At 31.9% G+C, this 26,136-nt stretch overlaps 1 protein-coding gene across 1 annotated transcript; it reads left to right on the forward strand.

Moving 5' to 3' along the window:
- Positions 1-447: 447 nt before the first annotated feature.
- Positions 448-25,886, forward strand: LOC124531449 (carboxy-terminal domain RNA polymerase II polypeptide A small phosphatase 1). Its single transcript, XM_047106035.1, has 5 exons — positions 448-680; positions 982-1,295; positions 19,560-19,741; positions 23,824-23,977; positions 24,790-25,886. Exons 1-5 carry the CDS (start codon positions 608-610, stop codon positions 24,946-24,948), a joined length of 882 nt encoding a protein of 293 aa, XP_046961991.1. The 5' UTR covers positions 448-607; the 3' UTR covers positions 24,949-25,886.
- Positions 25,887-26,136: the final 250 nt, after the last annotated feature.

Here is a 26,136-nt window from a genome sequence, read left to right on the forward strand (position 1 = left end):
ACGCGTAAAAGGTAAAGTAGGTAACCGTTTCTCTGCCGAGAAATTACAACCTGTCTAAAAGCTCTAAGTTTTACTTGTAGTATAACATTTATCAGTCGATATTATTATCGATACACTTTATTCAAATTTAATTCCTATTCAAACTGATTTTTTTATTTTATTATCAATAATGATTGAAAAAAACAATATTTTCAAAATATTTATATGGTGTAGTTATTTATCCCATTAAAAATTCATGACTGCAAGCATAAGTAACTTTTGATGTTTTTATTTACCTTTTTATAACTAGTGTATTAACTCGCAATACAAAATGTATAAATATCTGTGGCACCACAGTTACCTATTTTTGGCTGTTGACAGTGGTAGTAACATACAATTAGAAATACCGATATATTGACGTTTCTTTCTAGTTCATATAAACCCAGCGCATTAAAAAGAGAGGCAGAATCATGTAAATATTATGTTGGCGGCGCTCAAAGTTGGTATTTGTCCAGCGCCAGCCTGCCATTTTGTAAAAAAAGAAGGGAGATAAAAAATAGTTTTATGGTGTTAAAGTTTTATATAAACGTCGTTGCCATTTCTAAAAGGGCTCAAAACAAATGTTTAAATGGACGCATCGTCCATTATAACTCAAGTGTCACGGGATGACGAACAATTAAACAACTATGGATCCGACAGAGGTAAAGCCAAACTCAGTTACACCTGTTACCTACTGCCATCAATTTAGAACGTATAATGTTACCTCTATTTGAGACTAATATATTTACTGATTGTGAACGATTCCTAATGGCTGGATTGTGAAGCACCTTATCCTTGAATTGTGTAAATCGTGAGAACCGAGCTGAGGTAAACAATTGAAACGTGTTGCTGTGATAACATTCTTGCAAGCAACCTTGAGAGAGTTTGTCTCCTCGTCAAACCTACACATATTAACAAGTGAGTTTCCGCGTGTGCTCTGTTGACGTTAAATGTTTGTTATAGGATCGCCTCCCGGTGCACAGCATAACGACGGTGATGGAACACCAGTATCAGGCTCCACCCCATTGGGGAGCAAGAAGTCGAATGGGAGTGGAGGGTTTTTACGATCTCTGCTGTGTTGTTGGCGAGGCGGGCGGGGAAAGGGCCCACCCGGTGGCAATGGCACAAACAGTATCGATGGCAGGGCTTCGCCCCCGCTCCTGGTTATGTCAGACCATGCAGCACGACCATTACTGCCACCAGTAAGACATCAGGATATGCATAAAAAATGTATGGTTATTGACCTTGATGAAACACTAGTACACAGCTCATTTAAGGTATGTCTTTATTTATTTTTTATGGTTTTATAAATGTAATATAAAATTTGGAAGGGGGTGTCAATTGTAATAATTAATTGACTAAAAATAAATTTAAATTTTAAAAATGTTAACTTTCTTCGAGGTAAACTAAAAATGCGGTAGAGCTGGACAAGGTTTTTAAATTAAACAAATCCTCGAAAGAAAGTGCTCCGGAAGTCAGTTAAATAACCCTTCAACATTACAAGTAGATTTACAAAAAAGGCAAATCTATGTTATCAATTAATTTATTCACAAGAATAGAATATAAAAAATTAATTTTAACAATTGTAATATCTTAAATTTAAAGAGTAACAAAATCGGGCGCCTGGATGTTTACATCCATTTAAAATACATTAAATTTAATTAAATATTATAAATTGTAAATTTTTCAAAGTTGACAAAAAATATTTTAAAGTTAGACTAAGTTATGTTATCAAAAGTTTCTCCAAAAAAAAAATATTCAAATATAAATTATTAGAATTAGGTGTAAATAAAGTTACAACAATGTATAAAAATTATTTTTAAAAAAAAAAAGTTTGAATGCCAAATTTTCATAAGATTATAAAATGTATACTAAATCCCACGAAATTTCAAAATTGCGGTAAAAATAAATATGTAAAAATTACATACCGAAATCCAGAAGTTAAATAAATGTTATAAAGTTTTCACTTCCTTTACGGTTTCTAAAATTTTATCTTCAAAATATCCAAAGAAATAAAGTTCATAAGTTCTTCGAAAAGCGTTGAAAATAATCCCCTCGAAGATACAGCCAAAGAAAATAATTCCGAGGAATAATCCACGATAATACAGTTGTAGAAAATAACTGTAGAAAATAATGGTAGAAAAATACCAATTGAAAATAAACTGTTGAAAATAACCATTGAAAATAACTGCAAAAGAGAAACAATTCTAATTAGAACCTAACACGAATTTCGAAAATCTATAGTTTCACTTTAATAATTCAACCAACTTACCCGGTCAATCCCGGTTATTTTCCAAAATAACAAAATGCATCATGGGAAATATTCTAAAAATTCCCTGTAAATAACCACAATCGTTGTTACGAAACCGAACAATTGAAATTAATTCAAATTTCGAAGAAAGTTTTTCGACTTACCACGAGGCGACAAATATCCAAAATAATTTTTGTAATCCGACATGGATTTACTTCCAATCGTTTAAATTAAGACATATCGTGCCTTAAAACTTCAATTTTCAACAATATTCAATAGTTTAAACCAAATAAAAGTTACAAAAACTTTGAAAATAATTTAGCGTCACATTTCGACTTAAAAGGCGGAAGGAAAGTGAGGTCTTAGACAAATGTCAAAGATCATCTCAAAGATAATATAAAGATAATAAATCACAATTAGGTCAGGAACGCATAATGCATAAAAAGTGCATTTTTATTTTAAATGTCAAATTTAGCGGTATTTTTAAATTATGCATAAACATAGCCTTAGAAATGGTTGTCAAAGTCAAATGACAGATGACATCCGATAACCTATGTTAGAAATTTAGTATTTTATGTTGAAATTATTTAAAAATGGATGAAACATGTAACGTGCGCCACAATTACGTTACATTACCCCCCAACCAAAAAATAAAAGAGGAGCTCAACCTGAGAGACTCTTTTATTCGACTCTACAAAAGAGGTAGAGACCGACTCTATCAATCAAAATATTAGAGTGACATCACAAATAGTAACTCTACAAAAGTTAGAAAAAATACGGAAAACAACAAACCATACCAAACTGTAACAAAAGTTATTTCTAAACAATTCTAAACAAAAGTATTAGCTAAACACTACCCTAGAGATGAGAACTCTAATATAGTCTCACTCGAAAGCAAAAAGTTGTCTAACTTAACTCTATTCAGAAAATGTGATAAGTATAAGTAATTATCAAACAACTTAACTTTGGAGATGAGGACTCAATATAGCCTCACTCGAAAGCAATGAGCTGTCTAATAAAACTTGTTTCATTTAGAGTAGGAAATTATAAAGTATTACCTTACTCGAAAGATGGAAAATATATTCATTATTTTTTTTTTTATATAAAATGTTGGGTCTACGGAATATACACTAATTGGCATACCAAGAACACCAACCTCAAAATGGTTTCAATTAAAAACAAAAGATATGACTAACGTGGCCGACGCAACTCAATACGACTTTCCGAACACGAGAGCATACAAAAATAGTTCTATCTGTGACCGACTCTACACCATCAGCTTTTCGAACACAGGTAAACAAAACTTCCAAAAATGGGTGTCTGTGACGGGCTCAACACCACCAGTTTACCGAGCACAGAACAAAGTTACCAAAAAATATGTCTGTGACCGGCTCAACTCCACCAGCTTTCCGAGCACAGAACAAAATAACCAACAATTGTTTCAAAAATGTGTTATTGGAAAATTCACAAAATTGGAATATCCAAAACAAAGTCAAAACCAAGCTGGACTAAAGTAATAGTCAATAATCGAATACAAAAGTATAAACACAAAAATATTGTAAAAACAATATTCAAAAAATATTACAAAAAAATGTATAAGATCTTATGAGTCAAAAGAAATATTCGGAATTACTTTTATATGGAATCCAAAATGTCCTAAGTTAAATTTAGCAAAAATATATTTGTAGAAAACATACTAGAGTGGGAATCCTATCATACTATCATCTATCAAAATCTTTGAGGCCAATTCTTTCATACATCTCATTCAATCATCTCTAACAAATGCCTCAATAACCCAAATCTAAATATAACTCTACAAAATATTTTAGAGTTAATCCAAAACTATATTTTAATAATATCTTTAATATGATAACGACCAACAGTACCTTTCTCTAAATCTTTTAATATATAAACATTATCAGAAATTTTCTCTATTATTTGAGATTTTATAAACTTAGGAGCAAGTTTAGCCGAAAAATATTGAGAAGCATTAGACAAGATGAAATTTCTTCTCCAAACTATATCACCTGACTCATAGGAAATGACTTTCCTTCCTTTATTATAATATAAAGCATTCTTTTTATAAGCTTTAAATAAAGATTTGGTTACTAAATTGAAAATTGAACTTAAGGAATCTAAACTTTGTGCATAAGTTCGACGATTACCAAATTCGAGTTCATTCAAATTTGTAAATGAATTACTAAAACGATGTAATGAAGCATCAATTATAACTTCACGACCAAACATAAGAAAATTGGGAGTAAATTCAGTAGCTAAATTAATACTGCTATTCAAAGCTAATTGAACATGACATAAAAATTTTGACCAAGTTCTATGATCATCATGAACAAATCATGCTATGCAAGTTTCTAACGTTTTATGATAACGTTCAACTGGATTATTTTGAGGTGTATATAAAGTGTTATAAAATATTTTATTTATGTTAAAGCTTTTCAAAAATTGTACAAAATGTTTAGAAGTAAATTGAGTACCATTATCACAAATTATGATTTTTGGACAACCAAATTTGAGAAAAATATCCTTTTCTAAAAATCTACATATGGATTTTGTGGTAGCATTACATAATGGATTTAACCAACAATACTTTGAAAATACATCTAATACTGTGCAAATATATCTGTGTCCAGAATATGATTTTGGCAATGGACCAACTATATCAATAGATAGCATAACCATAGGTTGAGAAACAATCTTTTGATTCGTCATTATACCAAAAGGTGGAGCATTTGAGTGCTTATAAGCTTTACAAGTTTCACAATTTGAAATATAATCTTTTACATCTTTAAACATATTAGGCCAATAATAGTGAATTTTTAACTTATTTAAAGTTTTATGAATACCTAAGTGACTTGAATCTAATGAATCATGATTATTACGAATAGTATCTATTACATTTTCTTTTGGAATAACAATTTTCCACGCTAAATTACTTTGCAATTGAAATTTGGGTTTACAAAATCTATAGAGAACTTTGTTTTCAACTCTATAATTTTTATATCTTAAGGGAAATTTTTGACAACCTATAAATATATTTTTATACCAAGGATCTTCAATTTCTTCATCAGGATGGGTTATCTGTGATGGAATATCAATAGCATTAATTTGAATACGAGATAAAGTATCAGGTACAACATGTAAATTACCTTTTTTATGAATTATATTAAAAGTAAATTGAGATATACGAGCAGCCCAACGCGCTAAGCGTCCGCTTGGATTATTTAAGCGTAATAACCACTTTAAACTAGCATGATCTGTTATCACAGTAAATTCCATTCCTTCAATATACGGTCTAAAATGTTCGATAGAATCTAATATAGCAAGAAGTTCTTTTTCAGTAGTACTATAATTAATTTCACATTTATTAAATGTTCTAGAATAAAATGCAACAGGATGTTGATTATCTTCATCATCTTTTTGACATAATACACTACCAATAGCATAAGAGCTAGCATCACAATGCAGAAAAAATGATTTGTTAAAATCTGGACAAATTAATACAGGAGCTGTTAATAATGCTTGTTTAAGTTTTATAAAAGAGGTTTCGCAATCTGAATTCCATTCTACGGCACGCTTACTATTTCGACTACCGCGAGTTAGATTAGTTAAAGGAGTAGCAATATCAGCAAATTTTTCTATGAATCTACGATAATATGAACACATACCAAGAAAACTACGTACTTGTTTTACAGTTGTAGGACGAGGAAAATTTTCTATTACAGACAACTTAGAAGGATCTGTATGTAAACCATTGCTATCGACAACGTAGCCTAAATAACATAGACGTTCTTTACAAAATTCACATTTTTTCAAATTAATAGTTAAACCAGCATCTTTTAATTTATGATAAATTTTACTTAAAAGAGTTAAATGAGTTTGAAAATCACTAGAGATAGCTATTAAGTCATCTAAATATACAAATACATTAGAATCAAATTCTACACCAAAAAGTTTGTCTACTAATCTTTGTAGTTCAGCGGGAGCATTAGTTAAACCGAAGGGCATACGAACGAATTCGAATAATCCCTTTCCAGGAATTACGAAAGCAGTCTTCTCTCTGGAAGATTCTTCTAAAGGAATTTGCAAAAAAGCTTTAGACAAATCGATTGCTGTGATATACTTAGCACCACGCAAATTATCCAAAATTCGCGACGTGTAAGGTAAAGGATATGCATCTTTAATAGTGACTGAATTTAATTTTCTAGAATCTAAACATAGTCTTATACCACCATCTTTTTTTGTGACAGCTAATACTGGAGAGCACCAAGGAGATTTAGAAGGTTGAATAATACCATCCCTAAGCAAAACTTGAACTTCATCATAAAGTTCTTTTTGTTTAGCAGGACTAATAGGCCAATAACGTTGTTTAATAGGTTCACCAACAGTTATAATTTTATGCTTAGTTAAATGTGTTAAACCTAAACCTTTCTTTTCATAAGAAATTTCTTCAAAAAGTTTTATAATACTATTTAATTGTTCTTTTTCAGAAGAAGAAAGTTTAACTACAGAAGTTACAGAATTTACAATTATTGAATTCTTATTTTCAAAAGTTATATTTTTAAATAGTTCATGAGCTAAATTAAATGCGAGCCAAAAATCGAATCCTAGAATTATATCTGGATTTAGTGAAGGAACTACCATGAATTCTACAATGCGAGTTACATTGTCACAAGTAATTGGAATATCTATAGTACCTAAAACGTCTTGTGAGCTACCATCAGCAGTACAAGCTCTGTAACTACTAGTCTTAAGTTTGAATCCTAAATTGAGGAATTGCAAGTGACTATTACAACCTAGTACACTTTTATTAGCACCACTGTCTAATAAACCTGTAAATGATTTACCACAAACTTGAAATTTTAAAAATGGACGTGTGTCACTATTTTTAGTAAACAAAATGGGAGCAAATTTATTCATTGAGAAAAATAGTTTTAAATAATTACACCAATTAGAGAAGTCTTCACGAATTTCCGAAACATTTGGTCTAGAAATTTTAATATTTGTCAGATCAACTGATTCTTTATTAAGGACCTGTGTCTGACAAAACCTTACTCGTTTTTTGGAAGGGTACAATTATTGCAAAATTTAGTGATAACATTTAATTTACCACATTTAAAACATATAGTGCCTGGAATCTTTTTACACTGTTTATAAGTATGTCCAATTTCTTTACATTTTAAACAAGTTAATGTTTGAACTGAATTAATATGCTTAGTTTTGAAATCTGAGTTATTATAACTATGTTTATTATTTAATATGCGAAATTCATCAATCTGTTTTGAAAGTTTTACTAAATCATCAACAGAATTTATTGAACGACCTACCAAATGAATAGAGTAGCTAGGCAGCATGTTATGTTTCAGTATTTCTAATAAAGTATGTTCAGATAAGGGATAAGTTAGTCTATTTGAAATATCTACAATTTCAATAATAAAATCTGATAAAGTTTCAGTTTGTTTTTGTTTTCTAATTCTTAAATTATATTCAAGTTGATAATCAAAATCTAGTTTGTCAAAACGCTTTAATAATTCTAATTTAAGATGTTTCCAAGAATTAAGTGAACCACGTATAGATCTAAACCACTTAAGAGCAATGTCAGTAACTACTTCAGTAAAGCATGGCAATATTTGGTCATCACTAATATCTCGACTCACACAGTATTCTTCAAATGTTAACAAAAATTCTCGTATGCACGTTTTACCATTAAATTTATATTTAAACTTAGACAAATCTACTCGCTTATAGTATTGAGGTTGTTTATTATTTATAGATAAAGTGTTGCTAAAAAATTGTGGCAAGTCTGCCGACAAGTCTACTAAATCATTAGAAGCAGAAGGCTTCGCCTGAGAAATATTCGTCTCTAACATCTGAGAATGTTCTACATTAATTACATTAGGAGTTAAATTTTTATCACCGCTATCATCAATAGATGGTTTAAGAGTTAATTCATCTCTGTCAGTCATGGTTATGTCCTAGAATAGAATTGATAATGGAACGAAAAGCTTTACTTCAAAACATAAAAAAGTTATAAACTTGGCATTCAAATTACATAAATACTTAACATTAGTATTTAGTACAAAATGATTCTAACAAAAATTATACATATGTAAATACATAGTACATATTCAATACTAAACAAGAGCAGTAATTGTAATTCAAGTCCCTGTTCGGGCGCCAATTGTAATATAAAATTTGGAAGGGGGTGTCAATTGTAATAATTAATTGACTAAAAATAAATTTAAATTTTAAAAATGTTAACTTTCTTCGAGGTAAACTAAAAATGCGGTAGAGCTGGACAAGGTTTTTAAATTAAACAAATCCTCGAAAGAAAGTGCTCCGGAAGTCAGTTAAATAACCCTTCAACATTACAAGTAGATTTACAAAAAAGGCAAATCTATGTTATCAATTAATTTATTCACAAGAATAGAATATAAAAAATTAATTTTAACAATTGTAATATCTTAAATTTAAAGAGTAACAAAATCGGGCGCCTGGATGTTTACATCCATTTAAAATACATTAAATTTAATTAAATATTATAAATTGTAAATTTTTCAAAGTTGACAAAAAATATTTTAAAGTTAGACTAAGTTATGTTATCAAAAGTTTCTCCAAAAAAAAAATATTCAAATATAAATTATTAGAATTAGGTGTAAATAAAGTTACAACAATGTATAAAAATTATTTTTAAAAAAAAAAAGTTTGAATGCCAAATTTTCATAAGATTATAAAATGTATACTAAATCCCACGAAGTTCCAAAATTGCGGTAAAAATAAATATGTAAAAATTACATACCGAAATCCAGAAGTTAAATAAATGTTATAAAGTTTTCACTTCCTTTACGGTTTCTAAAATTTTATCTTCAAAATATCCAAAGAAATAAAGTTCATAAGTTCTTCGAAAAGCGTTGAAAATAATCCCCTCGAAGATACAGCCAAAGAAAATAATTCCGAGGAATAATCCACGATAATACAGTTGTAGAAAATAACTGTAGAAAATAATGGTAGAAAAATACCAATTGAAAATAAACTGTTGAAAATAACCATTGAAAATAACTGCAAAAGAGAAACAATTCTAATTAGAACCTAACACGAATTTCGAAAATCTATAGTTTCACTTTAATAATTCAACCAACTTACCCGGTCAATCCCGGTTATTTTCCAAAATAACAAAATGCATCATGGGAAATATTCTAAAAATTCCCTGTAAATAACCACAATCGTTGTTACGAAACCGAACAATTGAAATTAATTCAAATTTCGAAGAAAGTTTTTCGACTTACCACGAGGCGACAAATATCCAAAATAATTTTTGTAATCCGACATGGATTTACTTCCAATCGTTTAAATTAAGACATATCGTGCCTTAAAACTTCAATTTTCAACAATATTCAATAGTTTAAACCAAATAAAAGTTACAAAAACTTTGAAAATAATTTAGCGTCACATTTCGACTTAAAAGGCGGAAGGAAAGTGAGGTCTTAGACAAATGTCAAAGATCATCTCAAAGATAATATAAAGATAATAAATCACAATTAGGTCAGGAACGCATAATGCATAAAAAGTGCATTTTTATTTTAAATGTCAAATTTAGCGGTATTTTTAAATTATGCATAAACATAGCCTTAGAAATGGTTGTCAAAGTCAAATGACAGATGACATCCGATAACCTATGTTAGAAATTTAGTATTTTATGTTGAAATTATTTAAAAATGGATGAAACATGTAACGTGCGCCACAATTACGTTACATAAATAATCACTTTATAATTTTATAATATGTTGACAAATATTTGCCAGCTTAATCATATAAATTTATATCATGGTTTTTACAGTTCATTCAAGATAGTTGACTGTGAAACATCTATTTATATACAAAATATAATATTTAAACTGTTATAGCTTAAACTAGCAAATAAACATTTCTTATCATCTTGTAAAACATATTATATTATGAATAACTTTTGCATATTCTACTATTTCTCTCTTAAACAATATCATACACACATTCTAGGTCTCATTTTAATTGTTTGTTTTTATTAGTTCCATGCAAATACTTTCAAATTATGTTCTAATGTAAAAATTCAAAATCGCTGTCTTAAAACATTAACATTAATTTTATAAACACATATGTAAAATTTGATATCTATATTCATTGTCCAAGTGACACATCACACAGTGTTTTTTTATTTGAATGTGTTGATCTCAAGATCCAATTGTTTAATTTTGAAAACACCTTTTACGGTTGACCATTAAAGGTTGTGGAAGATATAAAATAATGAATGTCTCTACATCAAAATTATGAATTGTTGATTATTAACGTCACCGACACATGTTTTTTCTGTAATTTACCTGTTTTGGTATAACCTTGATGATTTTAATGCACCTTTATCAAAATTATTAACAATTTGATTGCATGTTATGCTTGATTCTTACGAATGTGTGTAACTCAGTGGTTTTGTTCTGACGGAATGATAAATTATTTTTATCTTTATCTATCTTGATGACCTTCAGAACTGTATCCATTCAGTATTGTTTTGGTTCTCCTTGTCAACATTAAATCAATGGCAATATTATTATTGATAAGAAATATGCAAATGTTGCAATATTGAATTGTTACCCTTTAGGGAAAGTAAAACATTTAATTGAAGCAGTTGTTCATTTAGAAGTACATAATTGATTAATAATGATTCTATATTTAAAAATAATCATTGTATGCAAATATTTTAATCATGGAAAATAATCTCATCACAAACAGTATAGATAAATTTGTGTTTCTTATATTTTTAATATTTACTATAATAATAAACATATTATACAAATAACAATCAGGATAGGTGTTAAGTGAGATAAGATGACCCAGTGGTTAGAAAATGTGCATCTTAACTGATGACTCCAGGTTAAAACCCAAGCAACAAGCAGCACTGAATATTGATGTGCTTAATTTGTGTTTATAATTAATCTCGTGCTCAGGGGTGAAGGAATGTGAGGAAACATGCATGTGTCTTATTTCATAGAAATTCTGTGTATTCCACCAATGCGGGTTCATTGGAACAGCTATGTGGAATATGTTCCGAATTTCTCCTCAAAGGGAGAGGAGCCCATAGGCCAGAAGTGAGAAATTTACAGGCTGTTGTTGTTTTTGTATATGGGTTAATTCAACTATGTCCTTGAAAATGTGTTAGAAAATTTTCATGATAATAATCATACCAACCAGTGTATTCAAAAAATAGGTTGAATGTTTAATACATGAAAATACTATAAACAAACTCAATTTCGCATTTATAATATTACTTCAAATTAACATAGAAATAAATTTATTTTTATTAATCTTTTAACTGTAATACATAGCAGTGTTATTTATAACTATTATGTGTCGCGTTGCCGAGATATGTTCCCGTCTCGCCTTTGTCATTGTCTAAGTAATTATTAGAGCATACCGTCGTTAGCTAAAGCGCCTGGATAACGGGATAATGGAACTAAATGGTACGATAGAGCCTACTGAAAAATTTAAAGATCATTTCAATAAAACATTGATAAATAAGGCTTGGACTTATTATTTGTTGATGTCCAGACGACAATACTTGAAACTCTTTAAGGTGTTGTTCAAGTATTAAAGGATTAAAAGACGTGATTAAAAGGATTGGAGCATATTCCACCAAACTATTTTAAAATTGCTCGGTTCCTCGCGATGTTTTATTTGTAAAACTCTCAGTTAATATTGACGTGATCGGTTGTTGTATGTGTGTTTTTGAAAATATATTATAACTACTAGAGAATAGTGGTCGCTCGTGAAACTTTGAAATATTTTTTTTAATAATTGCGAAACCTATGGCAGGTTTTGTTTTGATTTCATTATGCGCCAAATGTAGATGAGTAACTTACTCATTTCAAATAGTACACGTTTGTGTTCAGTTTGAATTCGAGTTTATCGAAAATTGGACTTAAATTTTTTCATTCGATTTCATTTTTTTTTTCTTATAACAGCCGTAACGCTCTCTAACCGACCAGTAACCTTTTCCGCTCTCAAAAATAAAATCATAATAATGTGTTATGTATGAAATTATATAGAAATGGTTCTAACCAATTCCCTAACCATTGTGTTTTGGTATGTTTCAAAACGCAATATCACGCACTTGCGCGTTGTTATAGTTAAAAGTATGAATGAAAATACGTCATCTAAGGTCAGGGTTTTTCGACGTGAATGTGAAGGTACGATAAAATCGCACCCGAAAACCTTATTTGTTATTGTTGAATCATTTTTTAATTCGAATTGTTTTTGAGTCGTGAGAATTAGATCGAGTCTTTTATTTGACACACTTTTCAATGACTCAGAATTTTCTGGCTATTCTTTTGAATGTATTCATGGTAATCTATGAATCCCTAATTGATTGAATAAACGTATAAAGTATTTAGCATAGACATCCTTTGACTAATTATATTAATAAAACTAAATGTCCTTGCAATGTTCTGTCTTTAGATTACTCTGTAGATTTTTTTTTTTTAGCCCAAGGCAGTTTGTATAGTTCACCTCGTATTTATTTCTCTTTTCACATTATCTATAAAACCTATTTAGATTACCTATTAAAGTTTAAATGCGTAAAGTATGTTGCTCAATCTTTACATCTGTTTAGTTCGATCGATCTTAAAAAAGTAAAGTTGAATATAATACATTTTTGTGAAACGTTGTTGTTTATTTTTTCTTAGATTCAAATCGTAACGTAGAACGTTGTAACACTCCGTTTAATTCGAACGTTAATCTTAAACCGATCTGTTAATGGATCGAGTTAGTACGAAATTGGAATAACGGTATCTTCCCGTTGATGTGTGTCTTCGAATGATTCCTATTCCTCCAAATATGTTACATAATTCGCTATATCTGTGAATCTTAATTATCTTTGCGAATCTGGTATGTTATAGGTTTTCTAGATATTAAATGAATATCTGAGAATGAATGATTTATATCGAGCAAACGCGACCAACACTTATGTTCTTAATTTTATAACTCGAGATGAGTTGCTGCTAGTCGGTTTTGCAAAACCTATTGAATTATGAAATTCTCGTTCGTCTGAAGTTAAGGAACATTCGGTGGATTAATCTTCTTAAGAGAAAATAGGCCATCGATGTAAGTGTGTCATTCACGTGCCCTGTACCGTTACTTATTGCTTTTGATAACATTCTTTATAACGACTATTCATGTTAAGGTGAGATAGTGAAGTATCTAACTCGGTAATACACACTATTATATTATAAATACATGTTTGTATTTATTATGTAGGTAACTTGGTAATTGTTGGTTGCGACTTCAACCACGTCAAATTTATTATCCTCGTAAATTCCGCAATTCATGTATCTATGTCCTTATTTAAGTCCAGGCTTATATGTCTTTATAGTCGTTGTAAGGTAACAGACAGACAGACATCGTATTAATAATATAGTCTGATTATAGTAGTCATGCAGACTTGCAATGAGAGCATAAGAATTAGTGCTGATTAACTAAAGAATTTTACTCTAATTGTAGCTTCCTCGTGTTCCTTTAACTGCGCGTTTCTTAGATTATATTAGCGTGTATATTAAGCGTTAACATTCATGTATGATATGTAGATTTTTTCTCATCGTAGTGTTAATTTGCGTCTAATATGTAAAGCCTTTTCCTTGTCAATATTTATATATCGTGCACTTTTAAATGACAGTCGTGTGATCAGCTTTGATTTTATAATACGATCATAATTAATAATGGGTGATCTGATTTTAAGTGGTCACCGCCGCCTAAAGAAATTGGCGCTATTGCAAACCAATTACTCCACTAACTTTTGAAACAAAGAAGTTAAGGTTTCTCGTGCCTTGTCACTCAATACCTTCGACCAGAACGCGGCTCAGATCCAAATAATCTGATCACTGCTTTTCGAATCACGCGCCTTAACTATTAAACTTCGAGATATTCCCATAAATTCTTGACAGCAAAATAACTACGCTAATAACTAGCTCATATACATACAGATCGCTAGTTTAGTTTAGATTAACGATGATAGATACTGTAGAAAACAGATTGCAGCGTTGGCAACATAATCACGTGTAAATTCGTCCATTTGCTACACCAAAAATATATTAAGAAAAATACTTTGCACGCCTACCTTATCATTATATAGAATAAAACAGAGTCGCTTTCTCTTTCCCTATATCCCTATGTATGTTTAAATCTTTTAAATTACGCAACGGATTTTGATGCGGTTTTATTAATAGATAAAGTGATTCGAGAAGAAGGTTTTTTATATTCATTACATGGACAATTTAGTGTAGAAACACTGATAATTTTAGAAACGTGCGAACCGGGGCAGTTCTTTACATATAAATATATTACATTCATTCCACTTAATATTAAATTTATTCATGTTAAAAATATCACCAAGAAGATCAATTCCATTTCGCAATTAGGTTCAGCAGCTATCGAGGTAAGGTATCTAAAAATATATCGCGTAGTTAAACTTTTAAATAGTTACAAGGCGTGTACGTGATCTTAGTCTTGATGATTGTATACTTCTCGTTAATTATATCTTCGATTTTTTTTCTGTTAGGAAATTGGATGGAAAAGGTTTTTATGTTATATATCTTAATTGTAAAAAATGAATGCTATAATTTGTTTGTATTTTGTGTGTTCTTGATTGATTTGAAATTTTGTACCATTGTTACGAGTATGGGGTGTGATTCCTTAAGATGAAATGGCCTTAGAAAATCACGATTGCTTACGCCCTAACTTATTTTTAGTGGCATTTTAGAAATATTCTATTTGCTTCAATGACACGGCTAGTTCGGTATTAGGATTCTTGAGTGCTTACACAATTGAAGAAAGTTGTTACGAGAGAGAGGAATAGAAAACATTTTTTAAAAATCATCTGATTTTCAGACTCAAATCACTCTAAAACTATTTTAATATAATTATAATTAGTTGAAAAATCTTGCTTAATATTTATTAAAGCAAGATTATTAAGGACTGATTCCTTCCTTTACGTGCTTACAAAACAAAATAATATGCTTAAATTAAGCTATTTCGGAGGTCTCAAGGTTCGGTCATCTTGCCGCGACGCCTTATTAACAACGGACCTCGGCTTAACATGTTCGGGACAGGCGTCGAGGTTTTCATCCCGACTGGAATTTTGTCGCAAAAATCTCAAATATCATATCGCATGTCTGTGTAATCCTTTCTAAACAATTTTAGATTCATTGCCACTCGCGCCAGTTTTTGGTAATCGTTGTTGCTTAATCAACATTTTGTTTGCAAATTAATTTGACATTCAGTCATGAATGAGTCTTTTAGATTCACTTACTGTGAGGCCCCAGTAAGTAACACGATTTGTTTGCTCGGGAAGTTAAGTCTGTATGTTGTGTTACTTATTTATTTACAAATTGGTCGAACATTTAGAAAAAATAATCAATAAATTACGCGCTCAGGAAAATTATAAAATATACAGATTGTCAGTTGTCAATCGTAGCGCTGCAGAACCAAACTCCAAATTTGGGAGATTTGACATTTGCCCAGCAGTAGGTTAAAACAGACAGTTTAAGTTGTAATATTATTCATTGTATATATTATGTATTTAATACTGTAGGTATGACATTCAGCTGTTTATAAAGGAATTAGAAGCCTTAGTTTAACAGCCCTGCCTTTAATATTTTGGTACCGAATTATATCATTAATATAGATAGGAATTATTTGTTAATGTTATAATTATATTTTTGGGTCTCCTGCTCATAAATGGTTTTGTCAATCTGAAACATTTATATGTCAGTGGATATGTTCCTATCTATAATATGACGAAATTAGGTATTAGCAAATGTGTCCTGCTCTAGTGTTTGACAAGACCAGTGCTTATAATTAATCTGATATCTGATCGAAATGAACATCGAGATATCTGAAATTCGGAAAGAAAAAATATCGATACATTTTAAGCAACATTGACGGAGAGCCCACATCGATTCATCTTTGACTGGTGTTTGATTGACGTTTCATAATCGACCAGTATCACACATGGTCTGTTTGTGTGATAGCACTCTTAGTTTTAATACTGAAACCTAATTAATCGCCAGTATAACCATCGGCTATCATCAACCAACAGACAAATAATTAATTTACTAATATAACTTTATTGAGCGTTTCAGAAATAACACTTTTAAGTTTTACGCCATTGATATTTATCGGTCATTGTGAGTGAATGATAAGCTTTTCAGGCTAGCCAAGGTTGTGGCATTGATTTTGTTTGGACACATGATACAATTTGACCTTGACATTTTTTAAGTATGAAACAATTTTTCGAATAATGGGTTTTGATGTTTGAATTCAAAAACTAATATACATAGTTAGTCATGTCTTACTTACAACAATTTAATTTTTTCATTGCCTTTATTGTCATTAGCGGCTTTGTTTTAATACTCTTGAGTAGGTAGATATAAAAACTTATTAATGGTTTCAGTTGTACATATATATAATTTAATCTATATATAACCAAAATGTAATAAGTTACTAATAAAGATTAGTGATTTTGTTCAGAGACCTGCCTCTGCAATATAAAGTAATAAGTCCGTAAATTTCGCACTGCTGGACTGAAGCCTCGTCTTCCATTAAGGAGAGGGTTTTGGAACATATTCTACTACGCTGTTCCAAAATATTACGTATACGTACGATCAATTCGTTTCGCCATAGTTTTATAACAGTATAATTAACTTGAAACAAAATTAAAAGTATGTCTACGTATATGAGTGTGTGACTGTCTATGTGTTATTGTTTGTTAGTTTTAAAAACTCACCATAATAACTTTTTTTCAATTTAGTTTAAATCTAGTTAGTAATATGTAAGATGTAACCGACAGATTTACTTTTGCATTTATAATATTAGTATATGTTGAAAAGATGTGCTGAGATGGCCCAGTGGTTAGAACGTGTGCATCTTTACCGATGATTGCGGGTTCAAACCCAGGCAAGCACCACTATATATGTGTGCTTAATTTGTGTTTATAATTCATCTCGTGCTCGGTGGTAAAGGAAAACATCGTGAGGAAACCTGCATGTGTTTAATTTCATCGAAATTCTGCCACATGTGCATTCCACCAACCCTCTCCTTAATAGAAGAGAAGGCCTTATCTCACCAGTGAGAAATTTACAGGCTGATACTTTACTTATATGTTGAAAGTAAGTACGTAGATTAAATTGCAAATTGTCGATTAGCGAATCTCCACGTTGTTTGCTATAAAAGCTTGCCTTTATTCAATAAAACAAATGAAGCTTTACTAGTAAGAATCATAAAAAGGGATATATATTTCTGTCACACAGTCATTGTTTTCCTTTTCAAACAAAGGAGCAAAACGCGCCGTGGAATGTTAAAGATGTCGACTGAGACATCGACACGATTCTTATCACATAAATCAACTAGACTGCTTTGTGTAGACACGGTAATGCTTATTAGTATCGAAATAAATGTAGAGTTATGCCTAATGTTTGAACTGTAAAATGTAAGATGTAAGACGTTATTGTCCCAGTGACTATGGAACGATAGATGCAAATCAAAAAAAAAATACAGACGAATTGAAAACTTTTTGAAGTCGGTTGAAAATCGGTTATAGTTTCATTTTGAAGAGCTTCCAAAATTGTTCAAATTTAATAAAGGATATTTGTAAATGTATTTGACATGAAAAAAATTATTTTAAAAATGTTTCATCAGTTTACAATGAACTGAAATCAAAACAAAACCTTTCATAGGAATTGAAATAGATAAAAAAATCTTTGGAAATAAACTCGAAATTCGCGAACTACCAGTGACTAGTGTTTGTGAGGTTTTTTGAAACTATTATATACAGCTAGAGTGTTCAATTATTACTTCGCTCAAATCCGAACTTCATATAGACAGCTCGTGTATCGAGCAAAGTTAAGGTCTACGATACAAAGCTCAGAAGTCGAGCGGTATGTAATTAACGCGGGTCACTTAAAGTTGGTTATATTTAAAAAATATATATTCTTAAATTTGATTTATTGTTCTAGTATTTCTACACATTATAAAATTGATTCGTAGCCCGTTATCTGTACTCTTAAGTCTTTTAAAATATTCAAGGGATATTGATTCGAGTTTTTTTAACAATATGTAATGCATACATGCATATTATAGTACATAAACGCTATGAATTTCAAGCTTTTTAGCTGAACAAAAACGAGATATTTTTTTTATGTTTATAGCCTAACCTAAAAGTTGTTCATATAAAACCTAAGTATATACAAGCTCGAACAGGTAGCTGATTATAAATAAACCAATAAGTTGCATAATACAAATTGTATTTTGTTTTCTATGTTGCTAATGATTCTTATAATTACTAAGTTCATAACTTGTTCGCGGGATTCCCACAACATTGAGTCAGCCAATTAAAATGCATACTATTGAATTATTAAATCTACCTCGTTTTTTGTCGAAGTATCGTAAATGAGAATAATATATGAATGACGTAGGTACACATTCTAAACATTGCAGAATCGTTGATATACATAAATGCTTGTTTTTATTTAGCAAATAAATTTTGGTTATATTTGCGAAGCTTACACGAACACACGCCCACATAAATATATTACCATATCTTAAAAATATGATGTATGTAATTTACATTCGGCTATTTATATACGTCGTTTAAACTAATTTGTTATTAATATATTTTTAATGCTTTCCGGACGACGATGAATGATCGGTCCGAGGAACGTTTTCGGACGAAACCCTTTACGTTACTCGACATTAGTAGTAGGGAGCGATATTCATTTTACTTTAACATAATATGCTTTGAATTAAATAATACATAATAATTTATAGTAAAAAAATAATATTCAAATTGACGCTTTCTGGGGTGGATCAAAATCTTGCATCCAATATTCAAGTATATAGTATATTGACACTTTTGCGTGAAGTATCACATTAAAAAAAAATTATAATAATGATCTGTTATCGCCAGCGACTTTGCTTTGCGTTTTAGAGGTTTGGTTATCATGTGTTAGGCAAAAAACGGTATGTCCTTCCTTGAAGTTTATACCACATTTCATCAAATTCCGTTCATTGATTTGGTAGTGAAACAGCAGACAGAGTTACTTTCACATTTATAACATTACTAAAGATTATTATATAAAAATTGTTGTTGTTTATGAATTTATTATTCTATAAGAACGTTTGAAAGGCTATGAATGTAACTAAGCTGTATAATGTTCTTCGTTTGAGAAATCCTTGATCGAATGTATTCCCTTGTCGACAGCCGATCAACAACGCTGACTTCGTGGTGCCGGTCGAGATCGACGGAGCGGTGCACCAAGTGTACGTGCTGAAGCGGCCGCACGTAGACGAGTTCCTTCGGCGGTGCGGCGAGCTCTACGAATGCGTGTTATTCACAGCGTCGCTTGCGAAATACGCGGATCCCGTCGCTGATCTACTAGACAGGTAACATACAACAACAACAGCCTGTAAATTCCCACTGCTGGGCTAAAGGCCTCCTCTCCCTTTGAGGAGAAGGTTTGGAACATATTCCACCACGCTGTTCCAATGCGGGTTGGTGGAATACACATGTGGCAGAATTTCTATGAAATTTGTTACATGCAGGTTTCCTCACGATGTTTTCCTTCACCGCTGAGCACGAGATGAATTATAAAGACAAATTAAGCACATGAATCAGCGGTGCTTGCCTTGGTTTGAACCCGCAATCATCGGTTAAGATGCACGCGTTCTAACCACTGGGCCATCTCTGCTCATAAGTTAACATACAACAATATAATTGTTTTTCCTAATATTGTAATGTTTATGTTGATAACACTAGAGTCGATTGAAAAAAATAGGGTAAAAAACTGTTTTGTTTTGGTCAACCTACAAACCTCCTACATTAAAGGTGTCTTGTTGGTCTAGTAGTTAGATATAAGGCTACAGAACTCGAGGACAATGATTCAAACTTGGACGGGAGTGACTAGCATTAATACGTACTTATTACTTGAAAAGGATGGTGCAAGGGAAATTTTAGTGCTCTTCAACTATTGTAGGCAAATTTTTCTCTAAGAACATTATTATAATAAACATGCACAAGCTTAATATTTTTTCTACATTTGATTTTGAAAATCACACTCAAAAACAGCTCAGTGTTCGAGATATATAATAGTGTTAGATTGTGTGCGCAAACTTATGTATATTATTCATTAACTCTCACAATACGATGGGAAAGCAATAGGATACGACCGGATAGAGCTCAGAGGTTTTCAGGGGAGTGTTTATAGTGCCAAAATTCTAAATTTTGGGCTTCTACTGAGAGTTTTTAGCCTGAAGAACCCAATGGTTCTAAGTTATAAAAATTGTCATTGGACAATATACACGAGTAGACTATCGCAGTTGCTAAATATATAGATCATTGTCAATCTAGACCACGACATTTACGCTTGTTTATGGTCATGAGCGAATCCAACTCGTGACGGTACCGCATCAAACACGCGTCATGTAATGTTCTCTTACAAATCAATGTCAAATTCATACCAGTATATCAAACGGGGATATGACCCCAATTTTGTATTGACCGAGACACAATAAGTACGATTCTTAAATGGATTATCATGAGTCCTAAACAATAGAAGTCCTTTTAGCGAATCTATGGAGTAACTTATTATGAATTATATCAATAGTGTTCGTTATCATATAGCAATTACGACTACATACGACGTATGTATATATTTGTGTATGTATCTTATCTTTCGTATTGTGCAAATGCAGCAAGGAATTTGTCGCGAAAAATCCTCGTATTTTTTTTAAATAATCGTAGTTTTGACTTTGATGTGTTTTTAAATGGTATACATGATTGAGATTACATAAAATGAGCAACTAAATCGTTCGAGACTAAAAGGTCGAGGGAAAGGCGTGAAGTGCCTTTTGTTCACAGCATTTATCGCTAAGTATGCGGGCCTCTTGTGAAGGGTTGTGAGAACTAATGGTCGAATAAATGTGTACGCGATTTGAAAGCCGCAGATGCTCATTTAATCGTAACGTCTAATTGTTGAAATTAGAGGGTCCTTTAATTGAGAGATTTCTGGAGTGCATGTCACCGCTAATTGTATGTTTATTTTTACGAATGAGCGCTCTGTGGTCGAAATGCACCCATCATTTGTCGAAATCATATGAATTTGCATGTTTTTGCTAATATTCAAATGTTTATGTTGATAATACTTAAGTTGATTGAAAAAATGAGGGTAAAAGACTTTTGTTTTGGTGAACTTTGATATGTACTACTTTTAAGGTATCTCATTGGTCTAGTAGTTAGATATAAGGCCACAGAACTCGAGGACCATGGTTCAAACTGGGAAAGGACTGTCTGTCCTATAAAAAAGGTTATTGCGTTTTTCCATCGAAACATTTTCAATAATAGACCGAAGTCTGGAACTGAAGCACCTATAGCCGTTAGACAATAGTGGAAAGACTTTTTAATAATATGTAGAGATATATGTTATTAATTAAAAATAACATGATTACGGGTCATGTACAATAGGGTCGGATTTCGCTTGGTCATCAATAGAGGTCACAGGGTACAATGACAATGACGAAACAGTAATCTCGTGTCATGAAAATTGAGATGGGCCAATGGTAACACGTTAATCTGAATTGAAGATGGAAGAGTTCAAAGCCGAGCACGAATTGTTTTTTCCTTAGTTATTCATCTCGTATTCGGTCGCGTGTACTCCAACCCGTTTATGAGCAGCATCGAATAAGCTTCAAAACATCCCCTTAAAATGAGTGGGACATAGTAGTATGTTGCTTTTGTGTCAGTATGGTACTGTGTCAACACTAAGAACTAGTTGTTCTTAGTGTTGACACAGTACTATCCTGCTGCTATTTGTAGTTAAAAATCTACATAATATTTCGTTGTAAAGTGATCTATATGCTGTAGGAATAGTGAGGACTGACTACTACTCAGGACTACTTCTACAGCGCTCCGTTAAAATTCTCATGTCATGTCTCATGTCTCCAATATGCTTTACTAATTACCTTAGTGTAGCCGGGGCGTGTACCTACACACGCCCTGGCTTCACATGCCCAATAACGATTTATAAACAACTTATAGATCGAAGAACAAGAGTCTAAGAGTTCTTGTTTTTTTTTAATATACATGTATAGTACAGTACAATGAACATGTTCCTCTTGAATCAATCTAAAGTTTAGGTTTTCTTTCATTATGCATTACAGAAACGACTCGACTTTTTTAAATTTATATGAGCAGTATTATCATAATTATAATGCAATCGTTGTTGAACTTTGTTCGACGTGTGTTTATGTATATATAACTTTGCGTGCACAAATGTTACTGGGCATTATCTTGTTGTATCAACATCTGTGTAAATATTTAATGAAAAATAATTATACTGCACCGCGAACGTTGTCATAGTGCATTGTAGGGATTACTAAAACAGACTTCAAACAACATCTTCAAATGTTTGGACATCAGGTCCATTTCATCAAGGTTTGGACTAAGATGTGTCCCTTGTGCCTGTGGTGGTGACACCGGCTCATTCAACTCAGCTCTTTCAAATAGGAAACACATAATAAGTATCACTGACGATAGAATATTATATTTGACATTAACTGGTACTAATAAATCTATACTATTAGTTTAAATGCGAAAGTCATTCTTAGTTCTATCTATAGGTCTTCTACAAATTATAATTAATTAAAAAAAAAAAGCATATTTACACATTTTATTTATAGGTTTCATATTTCTCATATTCTTAAAATAAATCAGTATAAGGGTTACACAAGTTATGTGCTCCTTCGATTATTTATAGGAGACCGCAGCATGCAAAGAAAAAAATATTTATAACAAAATTAAAATTAAAACTAAGAAAATAAAACATAGCAATAAAAATACAAATTCGAATTTTAAAATGAGTAAAACGCTTATTAACTAAATCATTTTATTATTGTATTAATAGTTTTATAAATCCAAACTCAGTTCTATAAGATATTAATACTTTTATTTTAACATAATAGGTTCAATCGGCACAATTCGAAGTTGTACAATCAATCACCCTTAATTTTTAAGATAATCCCGTTAAACCCAGATTCTGACCACACCGCTCTCCTCTCTTTTTTTCTTCTTATTCCTCCTGTCACCTCACCTGTGTCCAGTCATCCCATTGATCAGTCAAGCTAATTCCGCTCTCATAACCTGCCAACCACGATGCGATGTTGTGTTACCATCACTAAATCAGAATAACATGAATGTTAAAATTTGACGACCTCCGTGGTCAAGTGGTGTGTACACCGGTTTTCATGGGTACGCCACTCTGAGGGTTCGATTCCCGGCCGAGTCGATGTAGATTACCATAAGTTTTCTATGTTGTCTTAGGTCTGGGTGTTTGTGGTACCTTCGTTACTTCTGATTTTCCATAACACAAGTGCTTTAGCTACTTACATTGGGATCAGAGTAATGTATGTGATGTCTCATATTTATTTATTTATTTATAAAATATTTAAAGGAATGATTTTTGTTACTTCAGATGGGGCGTGTTCCGCGCTCGACTCTTCCGCGACAGCTGCGTGTTCCACCGCGGGAACTACGTGAAAGACCTCAATAGCCTCGGGCGCGACTTGCGCCGAGTCGTCATCGTCGACAACTCGCCCGCTTCATACATATTCCACCCGGACAACGCTGTGAGTACCCTAAGACTTGTGACCTTACTGTATCAATTTATATGCCAATTAAAGATACTGCCATAGTTTAGTATTACAAAAAAATAATAAAAATAGTACCTTTGGAGAAACGATTATAATTCTTATTCAATAAGTTAAAATTATATTGTAATGGGACTTTTATATTAGACTGTGAGTAATCATTAATTAATTTGTATAAGGTTAGAGGTTGTTGATCTTACTCGATAAGACGTTACTGATGATCGTCTTTAGAAGATACAATTCTGTGCTCTGTATTTCTGCGTTGAAAAGTGCCACATCTCACAAGTTTGTTCAGCGTATTGTTTCGTTCTGATTAATTAGGTGGTAACCGCTGTGGTTGCATGGCGATTTCCCTAACTATGTAATCTATTTGTTTAAAAGTAAAACGAAGGTTCCCTTGGTATTGTATTGTCAAATATGCTGATGTCATTAGAAATATCTTGTAATAGATAGCTTTAAAGCTAAAAGCGAATAAAACCTAAACAGAGGGTACGAAAACGAAATGTTGCATATATTGTAAATTAACATGTTTTTAACAACAAAAACTGAACACAACACTAATTAATTATTCATCCTAATTAAACAAATCAATTACTCATTATTGGCATACAAAACAAATCAAAGTCGGACCACCAACTTTTATCTGTTTCGTTCCAAATAAAACGAGACGACCGTATTTCCAATATGTTCTATTTCAATCGGTTACCACAAGCAGTTCAACGGTATTTTCATTCGAGAAACTTACTCGTTCCGATTCAAACGCTGACGATTTGTGTTATCTCTGTTTCCAGGTACCTGTCGCGTCATGGTTCGACGACATGACAGATTCAGAACTTTTGGACTTGATACCATTTTTCGAGAAACTGAGCAAGGTTGACAGTGTGTACACAGTGTTGCGCAACTCGAATCACCCCTACAACCCCACACAGAACAACTCGCCGCCCACATAGCCGCGGCCCTCGAGGCTCCCCGGCGGCGCGCTGCGCGACACGCGCGCGGGGCCCTCGGGGCCCGTGGGGCCCGCGGGGCCCGGGCAGCGCGCGGGGCTCTCTCTGCTCGAGACACTCATCAAGAAAGGAGCGAACTTCGTCTTAAGTGCCAATTTTGCCTTCTGGTTAGTAAGGACGTTATTTGTACCTATTATACATTTTAGGTATCTCCTAGTGCGTAAGTGGTCCGTGTAGGTTCGCTGTGAAGCTTCCGCGACGTGCGTCGCGTTTAAATCTTCGACTTAAATACTTGTGTATTGTCTACGAGTACCGATTCAGTGTTTTAATGACTAAAATCAATTTTAACGTTTTTTATATCGTGCTTGGGATCAAATATGAGTAAGTTAGTGTACTGCGGTCGTGGTCTCGGGTCTCGCCGACGGGAATTGTTTGACTCGGTTTGCTTCTTTAATCTATACACTTAAATGTAAACACGAATTTCGCAGTATGGCTGTTATTTACCCGTGACTTTTAATCAGCCTTGATAATGTATATATTTTTATCTTATATATGTGAATGGTCTTAATCATACGCGGTATATATTCGACCGACTATGGTGTACATAGAGCATAGTATTTAATAGCAGCAGAATGATTAGCACTTAAGGTGTACAGTATCGCACTGGTCTAAAGCCACTGTTACGATGGTATCTATGTAAATAGTTCAGGATATGGAATATTTAAAGCACAAAAGTTTATTAATATTTATGATAACGTTAAAGTATAGTTATTATTTAAAAAAAAAGTCTAATATAATTTTTCATTTAGTCTGACACTGGCTTTAGATGAATGCTTGTGCATAAGCATTGATGTGATCAGTTTTACATTATCATAATGTATGCACACCGTACAATATGTACGATTTTTTTTTAATTTGGGGAATAATTTTTTATTAAATATTTTTTAAATATAAAAAGAAAACTAATTTCATCACTGACAATAAAAAGTCATTCGGTACAGTGTCATATATATATATTTATTAATTATATAATCAAATATGAATTATATATATGGATGAAAGTATCTGAATGTAAGGGAATATTTTAAATTGTCATTGAAATCGACTGTAATAATTTCATAATAATTGTAATTATTCAATATCACAACGTATTCTAACTAATATATGATGGATTTGATCACCAACCAAACG

Source organism: Vanessa cardui, chromosome 7, assembly GCF_905220365.1.
Source record: "Vanessa cardui chromosome 7, ilVanCard2.1, whole genome shotgun sequence".
NCBI classification, from domain to species: Eukaryota; Metazoa; Arthropoda; class Insecta; order Lepidoptera; family Nymphalidae; genus Vanessa; species Vanessa cardui.